The sequence below is a fragment of the Falco biarmicus genome, chromosome Z, assembly GCF_023638135.1.
Source record: "Falco biarmicus isolate bFalBia1 chromosome Z, bFalBia1.pri, whole genome shotgun sequence".
Taxonomy (NCBI): domain Eukaryota; kingdom Metazoa; phylum Chordata; class Aves; order Falconiformes; family Falconidae; genus Falco; species Falco biarmicus.
In genome coordinates this window covers 64841753-64865248 of record NC_079311.1, presented here as the reverse complement: position 1 = coordinate 64865248, position 23496 = coordinate 64841753, and the positions used below count along the sequence as shown (strand labels likewise).

General features: G+C 35.9%; 1 protein-coding gene across 4 annotated transcripts in view; it reads right to left on the bottom strand.

The window, feature by feature from the left end:
* The window catches only part of PDE4D (phosphodiesterase 4D), a 624748-nt gene that overhangs the window by 161241 nt on the left and 440011 nt on the right, over positions 1–23496 (bottom strand). Inside the window, exon 1 of one of the 4 annotated variants that reach the window (XM_056324009.1) lies at positions 301–592. The exons of the other annotated variants lie outside the window; for them this stretch is intronic. Coding sequence (XP_056179984.1) covers positions 301–365 — 65 coding nt within the window. The 5' untranslated portion in view covers positions 366–592. Of the gene's footprint in view, positions 1–300; positions 593–23496 lie in introns of those variants that run through there. 4 annotated transcript variants of the gene reach the window in all.

Genomic DNA, 23496 nt, shown 5'->3' with positions numbered 1-23496 from the left:
TTAGAACGTACCTGTAAGTGCAAGGACTGAACCTGACTATGGAATGAGAAAAATGCACGTAATGGGTTAAAAAAAGACATACGTAATGGGTTCTCATTAAAAAAATGCTACACACAGTATTGTGTAAGAAAAAGCTAAATAACTTGTTCTTTACTATGAACTGTGAAACTCAGCAGACAAACATTTTCAGTAACCATGCAAAATCTATCAAGTCAAAATTAAACCCTGGGACTTTCTTGGGACATGCCTGTGTGTCATAATAGGAAGGGGAGTTTGAAAGAAGCAAACGAAACACATTACCACATTATGTCGGCATTCCTTAAGGAGCTCGTAGATCGGGATCTTGGCTTCATAACAATGCTCATTTTGAAAAATTCCTTCAGTGTTTCTAGAGTCAAACCTCAGTTGTCCTTACACAGCTCATTCTCAAAGGACTCCACTTCGAAGCATTTTTTTAAAATCCTCTGCCTTCTAAAACCCTTAAAATTCGTCTCCTGTAATAATCCAGGCTGTGGAGGAAGAATTCTAACACGCTGCAACTCCTTCCTTTTTCACGCTGAATTTACTCTAGCACTGTGCTGTTCGGAAATGACAGTGCTTTTCTCTTCTGTCTTGTATTGCCCTGGGAGGAACTAGTCTATTTTGAATCTATTCTCCCTGCAGGTCACATGGGAACGAAGGCAGCTGAAAAGTCTCTATCTCTTTCTTGCAGTTTGATAACAACAGGTTTAAAGGTCAATCACATTTAAAAAAAAGAAAAGGAACAATACTGATGGATAATAAATTAAAGGAAAAGATGAATGTAAGTTACAGTAACATTAGTGAGTTTGCAGGGAATTTCCACTTACAGACGTGCTAGATAAATCAGTCTCTGTGGAGTCAAGAAAGGAACAAAGATTTTTCATTCCAAGTTAAATAAAAGCCTTACCTAGAAATATAATTCTTCCCCTTCTTTTTCTCCTAACCCTTGCCTTGATACTGTGAATAAGTACTATTGTCTAACTTCACAAAACAGAAAGTATTCCCTATCTGAAAGACATTCAAAACACTGTGGGGAAGTTAAGTAAAAATAAAATTCCTTGTTGACTGTTAAAGTCAAACACACATACAGACAGCTATTGTTATAAACCACTGAAGGACAAAATACCTCAGTTAAAGAACTCTAACATGACGTTCTCTCTACCATACTGCAGAAAGAGATCTTTTCCTGTTACAACAAATACTTTAATAGTTTATGCATTACAGACAAACTTGCATTTATAAATTCTAGTCAAAAAATTACCATAAAAGCTTTGAAAGTTAATTTCTTTTAGGAAATAGTGTAAGCATATTTGGCAGCTTCAGTGGTAGAAGAGGAAAAAAGTGCAAAGAACTGTATAGTGAATATACCATTCAAATTACACATTTTGAATTTGGTCTGAACTGTGTTAGAATTGTTTTTAAACTGAAAAAGCAAAGTTATTGCTCAACAAGTGGTTACATGCATAATAGCCATTCCTTTGTACAGTCTTCACGAGTGTTACAGTATATTACTTTGGATGATAGTAGAGCTAGGTTAATAATGAAAGCCAGAACTAAAAATCATATTTATAACATTTATATAGACTTGGCAAATAGAAGGAAAAAATAATAAACAGGCTATACATTAAAATATGAAAAAATACATCAAATAGGAATATACAGAAAGTGTGTAAAGCTCTCTAGAACCTTTGCACTTCATTTTATAACAGTACAATAAAATGCATTACCAAATACATTGTGTATCAACAGGAAAGATCCTAACTGCCCTGGAGGCTTGTACCAGTCATCTGCATATAAAGTACTCCACAACAGCAGAAGGAATGTTAATAAGGTTTCTTGCTAAGCATTCTGTTCTTCTTGTTTTCTGGCACCTATCTTTCAAATATCACCGAGTGGTTAACACAGGACCTTTTGTAAGAGTCCTGTGGAATCATAGAAGTTAACCTCAAAGAGTGGAAAAAGCATCTGTGGTAAATTTAGCTCAAAGGGTCATACAGTCATGGGAGCTCAAAGGGTCATACAGTCATGGGACCTTTAGTAACAGTTGGGTCTGTCAGTGTGCAGGTCACATATCTATCGAAGTAGACATAAATGAGGCACCATGTTGTGAAAGTTTTTTATTCCTTAAACAGACAGAATAATTCATGAAGAAAAACAAAAATCATGTGAATTCGAGGTGCTGGGCTATTACAGAATAGCTGGCCATTTTAAAGCTTTTTTTACAGTTTGCCTGATTATTTACTACCGATAAATATCAACATTATTCCCATATCAATGAAGGAACATAAAATGAAAGAAAATGGAGCTTTTGACTAAGCAGTTGTACAATATCTTACTGGAATGGAATATTTAAGGACTACTTCTGCTGTGCCACACAGTGGGTATCTCAGGATGGTTTGTTCTCAAAAGCGTATCAGTCAAGATGCTGCCTCTTGTAGTTAATAGAAATATAATTAGAAAGATACTGTAGTATATTTGTATACTAAATATTACTATACAATATGAATACACTGTAGTTACAGGTATTTATATAATTAAAGTAGTGTTTTTCAATGCTGATTCATAAAAAATGGCTAATGGAGATGCAGACCACCAACAGTGGTAAACGGCAGCACCTATTGCTACCATGCGTTTGGTTTTGTTTTCTTTCATCAGCTCTTTAGAAATAAACCCTGCCCTCCAAGCAGGAGGTTAGACCAGGTACTATTATGAAATATATATTAGTCAGCAACAAGAAGACTACGGTATTGCAACCATGTTCCAAGCAGTCAAATCAAAGCCTGTCCTCAGGCAGCAACCTTAGAAAGACAGGCTTCCTGCAAAAAGGTATCTGTCAGGAGGAGGGAGAGCTCATAGTCCTCCAGAGAATGTTTGTTCTATGCGAAACTCAAAAATTGACTTTGGTGAAAACTGAAAAAAAGGGAGAGTTTCAGAAAACGAGGCAGTAAAAAAAAGCAACAATAAACAATCAAAAAACCCTTAATTTTTCATCTGGATTGGTATCTTGCAAGCCACATGGAATGCAAAACCATTTTGTCTGTGATTTCCCAGCTCCATTAGTGGGAAATTTTTTTTGCAGGGAGCCCAGGGATTCAATAGTCAATATGAGAAAGACAAACCTTTTCTGACGAAGTTTATAGGGAAACTAGTAGACCAGCTTTGGCAGTTAGTAATAGCTTCTAATTTGTACATAAAACCTGTTGTGCTACCATGAAGATCAATCGTAGTTTTAGCCAAGATTTAAATAAAGGTAAGAGCATACCAGTCCACTGTGATCACAGAAGATGACACATAATTTATTTTAGGCCCCTGGTCTTGGGTCAAATAATATAAACTCTCAACTTCTCATAATTTGAGGAATTAAGAGAATGAGAAATTAATAGAATAAAGACAGAATTGGCCATTCTACTCTAATAGCAATGGAAAATTGTGATATCAATTAATGAATTGTAAAAACAGCCAATCAGAAGCCATAAGCAAAGAAGTAAATGAAACTTCTTAAAGACATAAGAAATCACAGTATCAGATCTGCTTCTTCATAAAAGCTAAGATTTACATATTGGAAGATGGAAATGTATCTATGTTACGTGGAAGCATTCTCTTCTCCCAGAACAGTATTTTATGAGTAAAGAGCTACTGCATTTTCTCTTATTAAATCCAAAATGTCAAAATGCAAATTTTGTACAGATATGAAGTACAATAAAAAAGATAAATAAAAGCATATTCATTATTTAAAACTGTGTGCATGGCATTATAGATGCATGTAGAATATACATAGTCTAAAAATGCAAGCATTCGTCGACACATGCAACAGGCATTTGTAGCATCTGATTTGTGCATGTAATGCTGTAACTTAAAAATATCATATTTCTTTTCCTTTTTGGAATCCTTTTTTTAGGGTTGCAGGAATAAAGGCTCTCCAACTGGGCTCCTGTTGGTATGCCATCACAGTTAAGGCAAGTGTTGACTACATAATGAAAATAAGGAAGAAAGTATTTTAAAATAACAAAAATTCTAAAAGATGGAGCCATTCAGTACTGCTAAATACACTAATGATAAAAGCAGCATGAAAAGCTACAATATTTTTTATCTCCATGTATCTGTCAGCTGAGGTTCTGGCTGCATAGTTAAGCTGTCTAAGGAAGAAAAGATACAGATGTAATTAAAACACCAATAACAAAATGTGTGCAAGATTCAACCCACTTTGAGGATGCTTGTACCTTAGTTACTCATCTTCAAATTAGTAACTAATTGAATTAAACCAGTGTTGCATTGCACAAAATTGAAAATTAAAATGAACTGGGAAAAGTATGGCTTAGGGAATGAGGCACAGGACTGACTGTTCTGTTCCATGCTTGGGCAAATCTTTGTCTTGAGAGTATGGAATATTTGCTTAAACATTCTGAGTTTTGGCTTCCACGTTTGTAAAACAGGGATAACACATCATGCTGCTTGAAAAGCAGTTGGACATCAAAGGGCTGAAAACATGCAATAGGTGCCAGGTTATTACTGCTGCTGTTGCATACAGACTGAAGAAATAGATTCACTATTTTCCTGTTTAAGAGGAGGTAAAAAGCCCCTGTAGTCTGGTAAGACTCAAGTTTAACACTGTATGTTAAGCCTACAACAGCTGATACCACTTTTCTTGCTTACTGGGGTGAAAAAATCAGGAATTCCTAGCAAATATGCATTGCTTTAGGACATGCAGGGACTGGCAACTTATCAAAAGAAACAGAATCCTGGAAGCCTAATGTCAAGCCTTAGCATGCAAAGAATGACTGGGCTCTTACACATGTTATTCGGAATGCACATCTGCGAATGAAAGGTATACAACAAGCTGCTGCTTCCTGATGTGCAATCTTTCAGATAGGATTATTAAGTGTCTCTAAAAACCTGCAGCTGTGCTCATTGACTCAGGACTGTCCCCGGCACTGCTTAGCTACAAGTGCACCTGGTATTGTGCACACTTTTTATTTTCCTTTTCTTCATATATGCTCTCCAGTTTATATGTTTATATGAAATATAGTTTTCAATAAACAAACAATATACACCGAGATCTGTACCCAACCTTTCTAATCTCTAGGACCACATACTCCACAACAGAAAACATTTTATCACAATCTGCACACCACACCAGTTAGTATTGCTGAACTGTGACTTCCACAGTTCATCCTAGTTCATCCACAGCACCAGATAATCCTCTTATGTCCTGTATTGTAGAACAAGACTGAAGGACAGAAAAGATTAACAAGATATTCTTACATTACCTGCATATGTTTGAGAACTAGTAATGCAGGGGTAGGTTCAGAAGAGATATCTTCCAATAACAAGCATTAAGACAGAGAATTAAAGAAGGAAATTTTTGACCCACCAGAAGATTCTGCCACTGCTCAACATAGCAAATGATTTTAAAAATATGCTTTTATATAGTATTGATGGAATGTCAGGTAATTAAACTCCGCTGTCCATTTCTAGGTAACAGCATATCCCCTTTTGACTGGAGTGACTCCATCAAAGAGGAAAAATGTGTGTGTAACTGCGTAAGTAAAATAACTGAAAAATATAATAGTAATTACTGCTTAGAACCCGTAAGAATGGAAAAAGGCAAACAAAAGGGCACAGAAGAAATACAACATACGTCATTAGTGTTTTCTTTCTATATTCATTTAAATTTAACTGCCTGGATCAAGCTACCTGACTTATGAATAAATATGGTTTATTTGCTCGGTGAGTACAGTGTAAATAAAGTTACTATGTGCTCTACAAAGGCTTTACCAAGATTCAAGCATGCAGAACTCCTCATAGGCAGCATGGCAAAGAGGGCCTTATGTGAGAATACCCTGTTCTGCCACGATGCCTGGTCTGAGAAGACTCAGCCTCAGTGCCAGGTGCTGCTGCCTGAGCAGCAAACAAGGCACATCTTGCAGAGAGGCCTCACAGTGCCTCTCTCCCTCACATAGCAAAGCCAGGTTCTTGATACATGGTGGACTTAAAACATGTCCCTCTGCTTTTATTCTGGGCCAATTTTCATGTCAGCTATGGAATTAAGAGTGGCAAATTCAGTACTAACTGACCATTGCTGGTCCACATTGACTCGGTTGTAGAAATCAAGCTTTATCACGATAGATCTAGTACCTATGTAAAGCTTCATTGCTAGACATTCAAAAACAAAACAAAAGATAGTTTTTAGGAGAAGGAAAATATTTTTTTTCTGACAAACATTGTATTCTAGGCAAAATGTGTGATGTCACACTATGAGGTATGGCTGTGGTCTGTGGTTAACGTCCACCATTAAGGCTGTAACAAAAGGTACCTGCTAATGTTGGACTAATACTGGATAACAGTGAATAGCCTAAGATTAAATACTAGCCCACTGGAAGACTTTAACTTGAGCAGAGCTAAGGCTTCCAACTGTGTCAGGGTGGTTTTCTCTTGTTTTTAAAATAAGACCAAAAAAAAATCCCCAGATAATCAGCCATGTCTCTCTATATATTTAAAAAGACCTATAAAAATGTGGTTTGTATTACAAAAAAATAGTCTTTTTTTTTTTTCAGCTCTGAATGGACATACTGCAATATTTACAGCACTGATTACACTGTTAAATGGAAAGTCTACCAACGTTTCCATCAGGCTCTCTGTTTTTCAACTATTTGCTTCACACAAACTTGGACTACAATTTCTTAGCTAAATAGCTGCTTAAAAAGTAAACATTGGTGGCTCATATTTAAGTTAGAGCTAAGCAGTAACTATGCCTTTCAAGTGCAGTATGTCAGTCTTTTGGGCTAAAAAAAAGACTAAATTTTTTTTCTTTTGTTAATGAAGCAGTGGCCGCTAGGAAAAGCAAGAGAGAACTGTATTCCTTGTGCAAAGATTTCATAATTGAGGCTGGTCCTGGACAGAGTTACTGTTAAGTGTCAGGCTTACTACTTTGAGAACAATATTTTGTAGGATATATCTTCCTTCATCTTCACCTTGTTCAGAAGAATGGGATAGTCCTGCTGAATATCATTCAAACACGAAAGTGAGCAATTGAAGAGGGATATCTAGAAGAGACTTAGGGATACTGCCATTTCAAGAAAACGATGCATATGTTTCAAGATGATGATTAATCTTTTTCAAGAATACAAAATATACCACAATTTCAAGACAAAACTTATACACAACCTGAAAATTTGCACATAAAGGAATTTTAAGTATGTTTGCTAATCTTATGTATTAAACCACTTTTTTTTCAACTTTGCATATACATATATATATGCATATGTATATATATTTGCATATACATTTTGCTGCCTGGATCAAGCTACCTGACTTATGAATAAATATGGTCTACTTGCTCGGTGAGTACAGTGTAAATGTACTCCTGCCGCACTCTCAATTTGTCGAACAGCTGACTTTAGCAGTATTCCTCAACAACACATTCTAAAATGAGTATTTTTCAGTAATACGTCTCTTTTTTTGGAAGGAGTGCAGCAATCAACTTTCACTATCAGAAGTCTTCATGAAAATAAATGTGAGTTGGGGTTTTTAAAACAGTGTAACAGCACAGTTCTCCACAAAACAGGAGAGTGGATTTCTCAATGTTATTCACTGGAAACTTGGCATCCACAGGTATTGGACCATGACCTGAATGAGTCAGACACGGGTAAGACTCTTGTTTGGTAGAATGACATCATCCATACTTCCAAGTGCTTCAGAAAAATGTGAGGAAGTAAAATTAAACCTGAATTATTCATTATGCAACCAAACCTTTCTTGAAGAGGAACTACACCTCTCAGGCATTTGTGTTTCAAAAAATCCACTTGAATTTGTATAATATTATCTAATCTTGTTTATCTCTGTTTCTGAGGTATGGAAAACTCCAAAGACTTAATCTAGCTGGTACAGGGAGAAGAAAGAAAAAAGCAAGGCTTTATATGAACACTGAGAAGTACAACATTTGCTTGAATTTTAACACATGATTTTAATTAAAAAAAAAAAGCTATGTGTTTTACTGGACAGCATTCTATGAGCACAAATGAAGGTTAAATTGAGAGTACCTTACTTGCCATGAATTATTCACTGAGAGCTAAACAAGGCACACTGAGAAAGGAGTTTTCTCTTTAGCCTTAAGCTGTCAAAAGGTTTGGTTGCTGATTTAAACTGGTCAGCCAGGCTCCTGCTATAGATAACTCTGTTAGGTACTCGCTGGGATACTCTATTTCCATGATTCAGACATCTATTTTAAGACAGAGAGAACTGCTCCTCACAGCTGTCTATCTGTGCTTCTGTGGAGTACGGCTTCCTGCTTATTTTATATTAGAAACTAGATTTTGGGCAGTTCAAGGTGTAATTGATAAATCCTATGGTACCAGCCTAAAAACTATAAGCTTCTATAACATGATTTTTTTTTTCTTTTTTCTCTTCACCCTCTTAGTTGTAGCAATTGAACTGAATGTAGATAAGATTAAATTTTTTGCTTTCCTAGAAATATAAATTCCAAAATATTTTCGTATTTGGCCTCATGTCTTATCATACTTGGATTGCGTGAGAGATGAACCATGTTAAGACACCTCCCCAGTCCATAACTAATGTAGTAGCTGTCATGGTTCAAAACAGCTACACTTCTGACCTCTTGCCCCTTCCTCCCCAGACTGGGGAAAAATAAAGCAATCAAAAGGAACCATTGAATCTAGTCCAGCTAACTTCCTTCTAGACATTTGCTGCTGTGTTAAATGAAGAAAGACTCTTTGATTAGAAAAACAGGAAAGGCACCAAGTCTTTTTCTTGAGTTAGTTTGTTGGTTTTTTTATAATAAAGGCTCTTCATCAACCTTTACACCACACATTTCCTAAAAAAAACCCCACCAGCCAAATCATCCATGTACAACTGCAATGGGAAGTCCTACCTCTTAATTTCCCTTCTGTGACTGATACGCTGGAAGTCTGTTACTGATGTACTACTTCAGATCATTTTCAGTGATGACAAAGAGTAGTTCAAATCAGTTAAGGGCCTTGACTTCACTCCTTTTTTAACAAAGACTGCTTCTTTCAGAATACAGATAACCAGGTACCTCTCAACTTGATATTTTTAAAGTCTTACTGTCTCAAACACAGTAAAACCTAAATATTAAATTGTCACTTTGAAGAAATATGAAACTTTTCTCTCCATTCTTTTATAAATTAAACAACTCATTGAAAGTAACTTTTCCTCCAAATAAATTTTTGTTTACGGGAATACGCTTTTAAAAATAACATCTTTGTCATGGTAGCTTTTTAGAAAGGTTACACATTCTTCGTAAGAGCTACATGGTCACAATTGCTATCCACTATAAAATAAACTATGTCTCGGTTGGAAAATACAAAGTTAAAAGACGTTACATCAGTTACAAGTTTTATCCTCTAAACAGCTGTAACTGGGTTGATCTGAACCTCACAGATTTTCAGTATTAATTTGCTCTAATATCAATCAGTGTTTGAAATGACCTCCACTGGTTAAATCTTACTTTCATTCTCCTTGAGCTCTGACAGATTGTGAAGCTAGAAACTATTCCCTGACTCTAAAAATTCCTCCACACTCAGCATCCTCTCTTCTTATATTTCAACCGTGCTGCCAAACGGAAATCTTGTTTTTTTTCTCAATTTAACACCACACCTTCTCTTAAGCTAATTCCATGGCCCTCTATTTTTGACATCTTCTTTCTTATCCACTACCTTAAATCATTTAAAAATACTGTTAAATACACCATATTTACGTGGAGGAGCCATTACATTAGCCTTCTGTATTAAACTCTTACCTCATTTTACCTCACCATCCTTCTCATACAATTTTCTGATATTCCTGTACAAGCAAAATGTTAGAACAGCTTTAAATGAGCATTATCTCATAGATTTTTCTGTCACATGACTAACACTCTCACTTACTCATGTTATCCTAAAACGTTTTCAGCTTTGGTCCTTCATTTTGGCCAAGCCAGCCTTGCCATAGCTGAGCATCATTGCTTCCATTTGGACAATACTTGTCAGAATTATTCTGTCCAGACTCCCAAAACATAATCAGACCTTTTCTAACTATTCCCCAATGGACTTTGCTGGTATCACCACTTCCTAGTCAAAAAGACAGCCACATCTTTCTGGCTGACTATTTCAACAGTGTAATTCCATTTTCATGTCCTTATGTATGGCCCCCCTCTTGGATGAAAATTGTATTTTCCACATAAATTCTACTCTCTTTCTTCTAAGGCATTTTAATCTGCACTCTATCAAACAGTTGACTTCAGTCTGATAATAAAGACTGCTTCAATCACCCATTTTTTTCTTCCTTCTCAAGCATGTGTGTTTTTCATGCAGATACTGTATGCAGGGAAAAAGACCCCATAAAATTTTAACTTCCCCTCAACATTATTTTTTAAATTACTCTTCAAAACATGCTCTTCCTACAATGGCCATGTCTAACAATGGCTAGAGAACAACAACTTGGACTTCTATTTTATATAAGCTCGAGTAAAATGCTAGGCTTGCTGTGATCATGGAGATTTTGCTACTTCAGAAGATCCAGAATCACATTGCCTACATTTTATGGTGACTACCTCTTCTCCAAACACAGTTATTCAAGTTGCCTTTTTACTATTGCATCATATTTCTCACAAAAATCATAAGCTCATTGGAAGACTGTCTATGCCACACCTTGAATATATTTCATGCATGTCTGAAACATGAGAATATTCAAGAAATGAAGAATCACTTATGCAAGGACTAAATGAATTTTAAATTATTTTAAGTCTGTGTCGAAGCTGGTCACAGATAACAGTGTAAAATTAGAGTACACATATTAAATTGTGCAATAATTCAAAATATTATCCCTGTGCCAATAGAGATTTTAAGTATGCTGCATTGGAAAATTATATTTAACAATTTTATAGAAATTTACAGTAAAAAAAATCTAAACTACAACAGCTATTATTTGAAACTACTTACTTTAAACAGCATGTATAACAGAATGTGCTCACTCTTGGTTGCATTAGAGACAATCTGGGCTGTATTTCAGCATGTTTGCATGAAACCTAGTAAAACTAGAGTGAGCCTTTTCATTCCACTGACAGCATTTCACATGCAACTTTGAAAGGTGGCTTGCTTTGATTCTGCTACATGTCCAAGGGAAGGTTGAAAAACTCATACTGGGTTGCAAAGACCACTCGGACTCTTATTCTCTCTTATTTCCCATCTTAAATTATCTACATAAGTACTGCAAAAAAGAAACTTCTCTAAGTATACGTGAAAGTTTACATGAAAGTAATTGATTCATTTACAGAAAATTTCAGAAACTTTTACACCTACAAAGTTTCAATAAAGTTTCTTCTTTGATATTCATACACAATTTTAACAATTCAGAAAACTATGTTATATTTGATATTGCAAACATTGTTAAAGACTACTGCTGACCTTAAATGTTGGCTGTAAGAATATCTTTTAAAATGCTCCACGCCTATAGACACATATTTCATAACTGCTATCTAACTTGAGCTAACATTCAAAATACACTGGCAGTTTTACAAATCACAGCAAAGGCCACATTTCTGTCTCTGGAATATGAAGTTGTAAACTGTTAAAATTTATTTTTACTGTTTAAGCAACTTCTATATATGTAAATAAATTCAATCCTGCGAAGTCATGCCCAGCTGATCAACATCGAGATAAGGTGACATTTGAGAGAAAAACTGGCTCGGATTTTTTTGCCCTCTTGTTTCTCTCCTTCATGTTCTGTTATTTTGGACAAGAACACAAATATATGATTCACTTTGGTTCACTTTGGCATGTTACAACTGAAAAAAAGATCTTGGCATATAAAACATTTCTCAGTTAGGATGCCATTCTTGCAAAGATAAGGATGAGTTATTAGGATGTTTTGCCCAAAAAATTCTCAATCTAATACATGCTGTTGTGATTGCGGTTGAAAAACTACGGCTTCTTCAATCTTTATTTTAAATTGTATTTAAATTTGAATTTAGTAAACATTTAAAGCTTAGTTATCCCAACTGTCCCAAGGAAGTCCTCCAAACAGCGCATAGGAAGTTCTCCTAACACATGGTTTGCATCTGCACTGTTTCTCCTTCTAGCATAACAGCTTCCCCACTCAAGCCCTCAAATGACCACTTGTTTCATGACCCCTAGCCAGGTGGTTCAAAATGTCATCATTTTAGAGAAAGCTCTGGGCAGGAATCTTTCTTCTGAAAGGCTTGCACAGAAAGAGATTATAACAACCACTAATTCTGCCAATATTCTTTCTCAGAGAGGCACCTAAAGAAAATAGACTCAAGATTATCTTTCTAATCTTTAATAATTTTTCAACTACCTAGGGAAAAAGAATAACCTAGAAAGAGAAAAACATTATTTTAATGCAAGGAAATGAGAAACCCATTTAAAATTCACAGGTACTAAAATTATGATTGCAGTCCTTGGCTTTGCAGTTCATAAAGGATTCATGCCCTCTTGTCTGAGGATATGCATATTTTTTTTCATACAGGACCTCCTGCATGCACAGTCACAGCGAATGAAACAGTAAGATCTGATCTGTGGCTGCCTTGCCTGACACAGACATGTGCAGCTGGCACACCGCTGGAGGCTGAGAGCTCTCAGGGAGGAGGCTGAGCTCTCAGAACACCGAGTACGTTCAGGTCTACTCATCCACAACCTTGTTAGGGATGACCATGTGTTTCCAAAATGTGAGCCAGCAGCTCTTTGTACCAAAATAATGTCTGCTCTTAACTTCTAAGAGAACAAAGATGTCAGAGAAGGATTGTTTTGATTTTTTGAAATAAACCAGGGCATGATCTGGGACTATTCTAGGATCTGAATCCAAGGTTCCAAAAATGTAGATACTGACAATGAAATCTGTAGTACCAAAACCCCAGAGTTTGAATGTGTTAATTTTGTAAGATCATAATCAGTGCAAGACATTTCTAGATAAGTCCAATTTGCAAAGATGTCTTTCAACAAGTGAGTTGACAGTAGTAGAAAAAGGGAAAAAACTTTGCATACACAATCTTTTCATCTAGATCAGTAACTAAAGACTAATATGAATTAGAATGAATTGCGTTCTTAGTTTGATCTGATTCTGTTCATTAATTAGACCTAGAGAAGAAAAAAATAAAATGCAGTACCTTTGAAGAAGAAAGCGGTGCTGGAAAGGGAACAAATAGCAAATCTATAGAGAGCAAAAAGAGAGAAATAGCATCTATAGAACAAAGGTGGCTGTTTGGCGAATAGGGAAAAGATAAGACTGAAGAAAAAAACCCAAACCAATGTCTCTGTGGATTTTATTAATTCAGTGTCCATTAAAATGAAAACTTTTACTTCCCAGGCTTGCCTTTTGAATATATTGCTGGGTGTCCTTAGTGTGCCACACTGAGGGATGAGATACGCATGGCTGCTCTTGTGGTTCTGACCTTTCTCTGTTGCTTCAGAAACATGATTCTAGGTTGCAGAACTTCTGTATTTGGACTCACATGGTTTCTATGATGACAACCAGTGCACCGGATAAAGTATATTGCACTGGTGATGAGCAGATGTAGGATCTATGGATTCTGATATTTCTCTTGTGAAAGATGCTGATTATGGTGCTTTGACTATCTTAATATATAAAAACATTAGAACTTTGCTTATGGGCCTAAGAATTTCCCTTCTACAGCTCGGTCAAATCCCTCTGGTTTTGTTTTGTTTTCTGAGAATACCATTTGAAATAGGCTTCCTTCAGCTCAGTATACTAAGATGGAGAAGGGGTTAATGCAACATTAGAGAAAAGCAATAGAAAAAAATGCATTGGAGCTTTAGAAAAACATGAGTTATTTTCTTGACACAAAGTTCTCATCAAGTCTTATCAGCAACTGAAATCTTAGTGAAAAGAAACCACTGAACATCAGAACAGTCAAATCACGTTTCTAAATAACCCTAAGGCCTCTCCTACAATACAGTTACCCTTTCATCCTTTACATATCCTGGGTTTTGGTCTAGTTTTAGTTTGAATATGAAACTTATTTGATCTTTTATCTCTTGCAATATGTAGTATTTAAAACAAAATTAACAACTTGAATCTTTCTCTCCTGCAAGGATTTATCCACAGATATATGGAACTGATATAATGTCAGTAATTCTAATCTGTGGTGCAGACACAAATCTGTGGTTTAAATCTGAATATGCATGAGAGCACCACATTGAAACTTATCCCACTTCAGCTTTTTTAATATAAACTCTTTTGACAAGCTGGAGCAGCTACACTGGAGCAACAGAATGTGTTGCTCTTCTCTCGGTAAGTACAGCACTTTAAAAAGTAACCTGTTTTCCTTCAAGTGGGAAACACGACAATAAAGAAATACTACTACTACCAACCAAAAAAAAAAAAAAAAAGAAGAAAAAAAAAAGGCCCTATTGTTTATTTTCTTATCCATATCTGAAATCAGTCTGGGATCTCTTTCAGGCTCAGCTGATGGGTCATTACTCCTAAGAACTAAGCCATGCTACAGCACACGTGCCTATTAAGTACACAAAGTGATATTTAACTACTCAATACATTTACTTTACATGACAGGTTTCAGATGCACACACTGATTTTTACTCTGTTGCAATTGATCTATAATTTGAAGTTGACGCTTCCTAATAACATCTTCCTGCCTCATTTTGCATTATAACTTCAGCAAACACCATCCTATGTGATAGGAAAAACACCAGTAAACTGAGTGGTTATTTACACTGGTAGAGAAAATAGCACCACCAATAATATATTATGATACTTTTTAAAAGTGAGTTTGCAGGAAGAGTAAGATAGAAACCTCATCTAACAAATATGGTCCTATGTTTTTATTTAAAAATATAACAAGTATCAACAGCAAAAAATAAAATAGATAATGGAAAATGAGCCAAAGCTTTTGCAGCTTAATTAACCAGGTTTGCATTTGGATGAAGAACTGGAGAGCCTCTTCAGTTTTCAGGGGCATATCTTTGTTCATGTGTGCTCGGTTGTCACTTTTCCCTCCCAACATATAAAAGCTAGAAATATCTATCATCCCGTGTTATCCATTTGAATTTCACACTAAATAGTTTTTGCATTCCAGGTCTTTTCCTTGGGTTTAATCAGTTTGAATTATGTATTATAGTATGTCACCTTCCTGACAAGTCATCTCAGTAAGATAGGTTTGGTGCAGTTCAGTTAATATGGTTTCACATGGATCTTGGAAAACATTTTTCCCTGTAAATTTGCTGGTATAATTAGCATGAAGCTGAACGATCTCAGCAGGGTTTTTTTCATAATTTTTTACTACTTTATATATAAAAAAATCTCACAAAACTTGCAAGACTCAAAGTTGAACCAAATCAAATAGATGCCAAAGAGCCAGTTCCTGAAAATTTTTCCTTTTACTTTGGTCTGTCTAACACATGGTGCAGTAACAGTAGTGTGCTACAGTAGACTGTTCATGAAATTGAATGCATACCAAATTACAAGTTAAATGTATGGTTGTTTTTATAGTATATTTGGTTTCTGTATGGTAGGATCAGGAATATTCAACATCAAATAGTGTCTGACAGCTGCACTGCACTGTCTAGTTTAACTAAGCCTCCAGGATTGTCTTTTTTTCAAGATGAAAAATTAAGTTTTGTATTTGAACTAAAAATGGAAAGCAGCAACAACAAAAAATCTTGACTTCTTCACCAGCAAAACCTAACTTTCCATACCACCTAAGAAGGACTGAAGACTAAATGCAAGGTTTCAAGGTGGTATTTTACACAACCTAAATTTACTGTGTTTGATCCCTTTGTAGCAGTTCAAAGAGGGAGGAGCTCAAGTACTACTGGTTTAAAGTGCCTACTGCTTCAAAGTGTACAGAGCTAAGGGCCGTGTGGAGCAGGAATGCTGTTTTGGTCCTGTAAGTTGATATTTTAGGAAATGTCACCTGCAGACCTCTTTGGTGACCAGGATAGTAAGGCAGCTAAGTTTGTAAATTAAGCTTCCAATAGTGTTAGTTAAATGGTATTTATTTAATTTAAAAAGTCTTTAGAAAGCCTTAAAGGTTTTGCCATATTATTGATTAAAAATAATTAACAGAAGCATTAACATGTAGTTTATAAATTCTGAATACCATTCAACAAGAACCACAAAAAAAAATCTTTTGTCTTGATATTAAACTCACCATAGTAGTGTTGATTTGAAAAAGAAATTAAATAAATACAATTACAGGGGCTATGAGAGATATAGAGTGGATAAACAGCAATGTAAAAATGTTATGAACACAGTCTGAGGCCCAGAAAAGGAACTTTCTGGATGACAGTGACACTGGCCTGCCATGTTTGTCTACAAAACAGGTTGGGATTTGCCATAAAATTTTGCCTTGAAAACTTTAATGAAGCAATATGTCTATAATCTAAATCTGCATCAAGGTGCTGCTTGTTACTGGCAACCTAGGATGGCTCTGACCTATGCCTGGCTATTACACAAATTATTGGTTATTCATTGCAGAAATAATCATGATAGGTTAATTTATATTCAGGGAAGGGAAATGTATATCTCAATATCCTGAACGCAGTAAGGTGCACCCATGAAAGTAGCTCAGCAGGGCAGCCTCCCACTCCCAGGAACTCCTGTTCCTAAGGAACTGCGAATCTTGTTTTGCTAAAGGCAGGTATTGCAGATTGAAAGGCTCTAGGCAGCTGGGAAACAATTTCAGCCCTGCAAAAGGGAGAAATAAAAGAACTGAGCTGCATCAGTATGACGCAGCTTTTGCTACTGACAGTGCCTAGACAGTGGTCGTATGTAACTGTAGTAAGCCACCTCTTTCATCTGCATGCTTTTCTCCCCCTAACAGTTCTTTCTTCATCCTACTCATTTGCCCCATATTTTTCTGTCAAGTAGCCAAATCAAGGCTGGATATTAAAGCTGTAAAAGTTAATTCTGTGACTCCTCTGAATTTTCTGCAGTTACCCATTTCTTAATTTGCATCTCTCAGTCCATAGGTATTATGATACTACTGTGCAACCCAACATTTGTAGATGAAAAATAGTTTCAGACTATTTTGAATTTTAACTTGAAGAGATATTGACAAATCCTAAACAAAGCACTAGATTGTTAGAAATACACAAAATAAGGACATTTTCCTTATCTTCCTGCCAAGTATGAAAAGAAAAAATTTCTCCATAAATGCTATGAACAAATTGTTACCCAACTAACCGTAAATCAAATTGTAGTGCTATCATATGTACTTAGTGATACAACAAACAGAAAGAAGGTAATGAAAGAAGGCAACTTCTTAGCCAGAAATAAATTCCAAAAGCATGGCAGAAATTCTGGAGTAACTTCAGTTAAGGAATAGGAATAGACAGCAGCTACAATGAAAAACAATTATATACGTTATACAGTTATTTAGGTTATAAAAATGTTCCTAAACTACAGATACAAAATTTATCGAAAATCAATCCTTTCCCTACGTATGTAGAACCATAATGTCTTTCTAAAAGTATACTCATATTCACTTATCTAAGCTACCCAGTATAAATGCAAAAATTATGATGCTGCACAAAAGTTAGGGTAAGAGCTGTAGGCCTTCAAATGCAGATGCCTAAGAGTGCTCTACATTGTTACCACAAACTTCTTTACATTGCTTAACATTTTTACTGTAACTGCTAAAGCAGCTATTTTGAGGGAAGTGACTTTGTAAACCTGAAGAGCTGACAAGAACGAGTTCATGTCTTACTGAAACTGTGTACTTGGAAGCAGTTTTACTCTTACCCTTTTATAGTGTATGCCATTTAACACTGAATTAAAAGTTACAGGATAAAAAAAAAAAAATCTATATTGTATATAGAGATATAATATTTAAACCATTTAGAAATATCATACAAAATAATATTTACAATAAATTGCTAATAACATCCATTTATTTCACTTTATCAAAGTTAAGAAGCTGACAAACTGCAGCTCCATCAGGCAGTTCTGCACTGTAATAAATAATTTTCACTGACATTCTCTGACTGCTTTTATTGTCCTCTACTTAAACTTATATTAGCTATTATAAACTACAACCAAAATGACAAATTAATTCAAAAGGAACAGTACAAATTATGAAATATCTGCTTGGTCAAAGATCAAGTGTTCCTTTCAGAAGGGTGAAAAAAGTGCACATTAGCCAGTCTCTCCCTCAGTGGAAAGAGAGAGCACAGCTTTTCCAGGATTGTCTGCTGCTTTCTTTACACCTTAAAACACTCCAATTATACAGTTGGGAAAATATATACATGCTGAAAAAATACTAGGGAAGAAGCAGCTGGTGAGTTTTGTATGCTAATAGAAGCCTGGGTGAATTCCTTATACTAACACAGAACTTGTTACTTTGAACTCTGGAAGAAAGAATAGGGCATCGTGAGGAGAAGTACGGGTCACGCTTCCACTCTCTGCTGTGAAAAGTAGAATTTTAGAGAAACTTTTCAGGGTGTGGATGTCAAAGTCACATTATCCTGCCCTGACAATCTTTGAAATGTTATTTCCAGTCTCTCAGAGTAAGGTATTTTCTTTAAAGCTACTAGAGTCCAGGTATTAGATGAAAATCTCAAACTGCATCTAAAGAAAGCTCCTGGCTTTCCTCATTTTGGGAAACCCTTTTAGATTTAAGCACTTGAGGACAAACGATTCTCCAAGACATAATTAAAAACAGTTGGAATTGGTGGTACTGTAATAATCAAGCAGAATATAATATAGTCCAGTAGAAAACTGTGATGAGTTTATTTTAATAAAGCAGCAAAGGAGTAAAGTCTTCTTGGTTTGGAGGGTAACATGGACCACCTGAGCCTGGACCAGGGACCTCTCCACATGACTATTTTGTCTGCTTACAACCTGCTCCAGGGAGCAGATGAAGTTAGCATTATGGACAGCAGCCTTGTCATGCCAGCTAGTCCCAGTTCACGAGCTGGAAGGACTGCTGGGCTGTTTTATTCACTGTGTATATACAACCAAGTTAAAATATGGCTCCTCACGTGGCACTTACTAAAACCGGTCCAGCTAACCTTTTCTGATAGCACCAAGATACCTCAGAAACATCTTCCACATCTAAATTTTACAGAAATGTACATTTTCTGATAGTCAGCATGGATAGGACAGTACGGTTATGTGTTCAACAGACACTACCTGGACTACTAAGTATTTCTATTTAAATTATATATGCATTTGCAGGCTAGTATTTGGTGTATTTAGGAGTCTAGACTGATAAGTATGCACAGCAAAAATAATTTTTTTTATCTTTTTATGATATCCTAGGCAAGGACAGCCAAGTAGGAAGAACTGAGTCATCAAAACTTCAAGCTCTTCGTAGATCATGGAGGTATATCTGGTTTTGTGCATGTGAGGATAAAATTTTGTCTGTATCTTGAAACAGATTTTTAATAAGATCACATTACATTTTCTCATCAGCTCCAAGTATAAACTAGTATACCATTAGTGTTATATCATAAATATTCTTATCTATAAACAATAAGTATTATTTTGGCATTCAAAAGTGCTTGTATTTGCACTGTAAAATCACTTTGGCTAGAATTCCTTCTGTTTTCTATGATTCCAAACAGCGTTTACCAGAAAACAGAACTACATGCATTTTTATGCCAAATTTGGATAAGCCTCAAAATATGCCATGTCCTGTACTGTATCATGTGGGAGAGAGCTTAAACAGAGACTGTGGCCAAGTGGAAACATGGAACAAATACAGTTTTCAACTTATGTGCTCATTAAGACTGCATGATTCCCTCGTTAAGGGAACCATCTGGATGCTGGGATTAATGTTAAGAAATTACATTAATGTCTTTTTTTTTCTTTCTATTTGAAATAGAAAAATATCTGCAGAAATCAGTGTCTTGTTTCTGAAGGCTGACATAATTAACCACACATACTAGTATAATGTAAATTTCTTCCTCAGGTATCCATGATGCTTCTGTTCAGGAACCCATCACTGCTGGATATTTCACAGCAAATTCATGGGAGTGTTTTCCTCATGCAATGTTTAGAATAAAATTTTCTCCTCTATCAGCAGTAAAAGCCTAACTCAGCAGATTTTACTTCTAATGTTTTACAGACATACCCCAGTTTTCAAATTATCAATTTTCTGACTGTTCAGTCTGTGGTTCAGTGGAGTGCAAATGATGTTGAAAAATTTGCCTTGGTTTCCAAGGCATAATATAAACCAGATGAACTTCATTGGTTAAAACAGCTGACTTCTCTGCTTCTCCCATTTAATGTTTGCGTGACCGTATTTCTATTTTCTTTTTATTTTATGAGTAAGAGGAGCAAAAAGCAAGGAAAAATTATGCAATGGGATTGTTACCTAGAAGTTGAATTATATTTCACACACTTAGGAAAACCAAGTAAATGTAAGAAAATACCCACACTTATTAGTGTCATGCATTAAGGTAAAACAGGCATCATTTGCATAGTGCTACATGATGCTTCTGCCTTACACCAGAGCTGTCCAAGCAGCAGATCCTGGTCCACCTGCAATATTTTCACTGGCAATTATGAGTTTAATTTATTGTCATATTTCAGTTTATCAGAAGGAAAATAGAATTCTAAATTTAATAGAAGAGACTACAGTGTTCCTAATTTGGAAAAAAACCCAACAAACAAACACCAAAACCAAAACCTGAAAACTGAACCAAACCAAACCAAAACAACCAAACTCTAACCACAAAACAAAACAACAAAACCTGATGCACTGTTCCCAAGGTGTGCATCCAACTTTGGAAGGCATGTATATTTCAGCCATCCATCCATCCATCCATCCTCCTTGTGCTCTGTGTACCTAAAATGGTCATGTACAGAGGAAGAGATTTAAGCAGCTGGCAAACTTTCCCTTGGAGCATGAACTCCCTGTGATTTCTCTGCAGGTGAGAGGCTTCTCACAGCAGATCTGGTGTGGGCCAAATACCATTCCTGACAAAGTAAGCAAAAGTCATCAGTGTCAACCTGTCCAAGTGCTTTTCTTTAGCACTTTTGCGGCAGTTTGTAACAAGGGATGCAGATACATAGTTGTGTCTCAGAGAGCTTGAGGAAGGAAAAGGTGCTCTAGATGAAGTATCATGAGGACAATGAAATATCCCATATGGCGCACTTCTCAGCAACTGCAGATTAATTTGGATTGACAGGGTAACTTACAGGATATATTAGAGTAACACATAGGTAGCTCGAGTTGTTATTTATTTTTCTTTTTTTTTTTTTTTTATATTTGGCTTTTTGCTACACCTACATCTGTTATAACCAAGAAAATATGAGGCCTCCCATTCTCCATCTGGAGACAATTATATCCCATTTAAGTAGCTTTGCTTTCTTCCATTTTAGGTTTCTTCACTAGCTGAGTAACTTCAGCTAGTGTTAACAGGAGTTTATCTGATCCTGCTTGGGAGAGATCTTTCACTTTGTTGTTTGTTCTGCTGTGTCATTTTACTTTTACAAATTCAACAGAAATTTTTACCTAAGCCAGTGAAAGCTAAGCCACTAAAGAGCTGAGTGTTGACTGAAAATGTTGCAAAGGTAAAATAAATAAAGGAAAACTGAGTATATGTGGACGAACAATAAAGTAAGTACTGTGTATTCAGCTTCTTCCTGGCAAACTTCTGATAGTTTGCTCACTTTAATGTCGAATATATATACACACACACATGTGTCTGTGTGTACATATATACACATATATAATGATCAACTGTCTGATTGTGTTGGTGGGAAGCATCTGTCTCCTCCTGCTGCTGAGACCCCCAATTTCTGCAGTTGCCCAGATTCTGGCAGCTTGCCTGAAGGACTTTCCAACCCCAAACAAGTCAGGAACCATATAGAGGAGGCTATAAAAAAACTAATAACATTTTATGTTTCATTATATTAAAAAAAAAAGTAAAATTCTTCCCATAGAAAATTGTGCAAATCTGGCTTTTCATCACACGAGATTTTTCTTTCTTTTAGAAATGCAGAATTTCCAGTGAGACTGAAATTCTACCTCCTGCAATGATCCCTGCTGCCTTCACTCAATACTGTGTCCTTGTAAACTGCTCTGAGAGGAAAGAATGGGCAGACATGGAACAAAAGAAAAAGTTCATAGTAATAAAGTAAGAGTATTCCAACAGGGTTAAAAACACAGAATATCTAGTCTGGCTGGAACAGACACTACCAAGTATTTAATGTAATGGGAGGTTATTGCTCTTTTCCTAAAGTTAGTTAATCAGCAAATCTGTTAAACTACATCAGAAATGAGATAGAGAGTAATAATGGAAATGTAATTAAACTCTACTTGCATGGGAATAGGAATATTATAATTCATCTAGAACATAGGCCCTCATCAGAAGCTCTGAGTTTACTTCTAGTCGCTCTGCATTAGGAGTACTGCAGTAGGAGTGGTTAAGAAACCTGCAACATGAATGAAATGGGCCCAGAATTTTTCTGTGTGAAAAGAAGAGGCACTGAAAATATAATTAGTTAGAAAGCTCATGAGCAAAAGTGGTATACAAATATATAAAACAACTAACCATTCAGTAAGATAAGGTCACAATACTTAAAATGTTCCAAGGCAAAAGAGAACAGAATGAAGAAACTCATGCACATCGCAGACAGTTCACCTGTGGAAGTATCAGAAGATATCGCTAAAACCAACAATTCAGCAACCTTTTAATTAAAAAATGGTCAAATTTTGATGTGAATAACTATAATACTCAGACTTGTTAAAGTAAGCAATACAGACAGTAAGGAGAGTTCTGGAATACCTATACATAGGGAACTACTGAAGATACTGAGGAAATTCTCTCTCAAAAAGGATTCTATTGTAACCGCTACATGTCTTACTGTTTTCCCTCAGATGTTTGCTTCTGCCTGCTGCCACAGACCAGGCGCTGGATTAGCTGTCATGGACCACCTCTGTGACAAAATATAGCAATGCCCCTACAGCAAAGAACAACAGACCAGTGTGGTGCCAGACCCTTCTAGATGGGCAGGAGTCTCTCCCTGACCCCCTCCCCGGCTTCATTTCCCTTTTTCTTTTTTGCCTCATGGAAAAAGGTGCATTAGAGCCTGAAATTACTTTTTAGCATGTTGCAGAGGTTTTCAATTAACACTCGCATATGGCTCTCATAGACACAACTGAAACATGAAATGACCTGTAGATATTAGTGTTTTCTGGGGCTTGGAAATAAATTGTATTTACTAGTTCCAGTAAGTAATTCCAGTTTTTAAATTTTCTTTGCCATAAAAAAAAAAAATATATTATCTATTCAGATCCACAATGGACATGGATATAATCTACAGTGGCATAAAATAAACATTGTTAGGTTAACTCCGTACCACTTTTCTTCTTGTTTAATGCAGTATCCAGAAATTAATTACAACATTTTGACATGGTACATACTGAACTAGCGTCAGCTTGTTCCTGATGTATTCAGTATCAGATTGAATGATAGACCTAATTATAGTGCTCCTAGAATTTGTGATACATCAGGG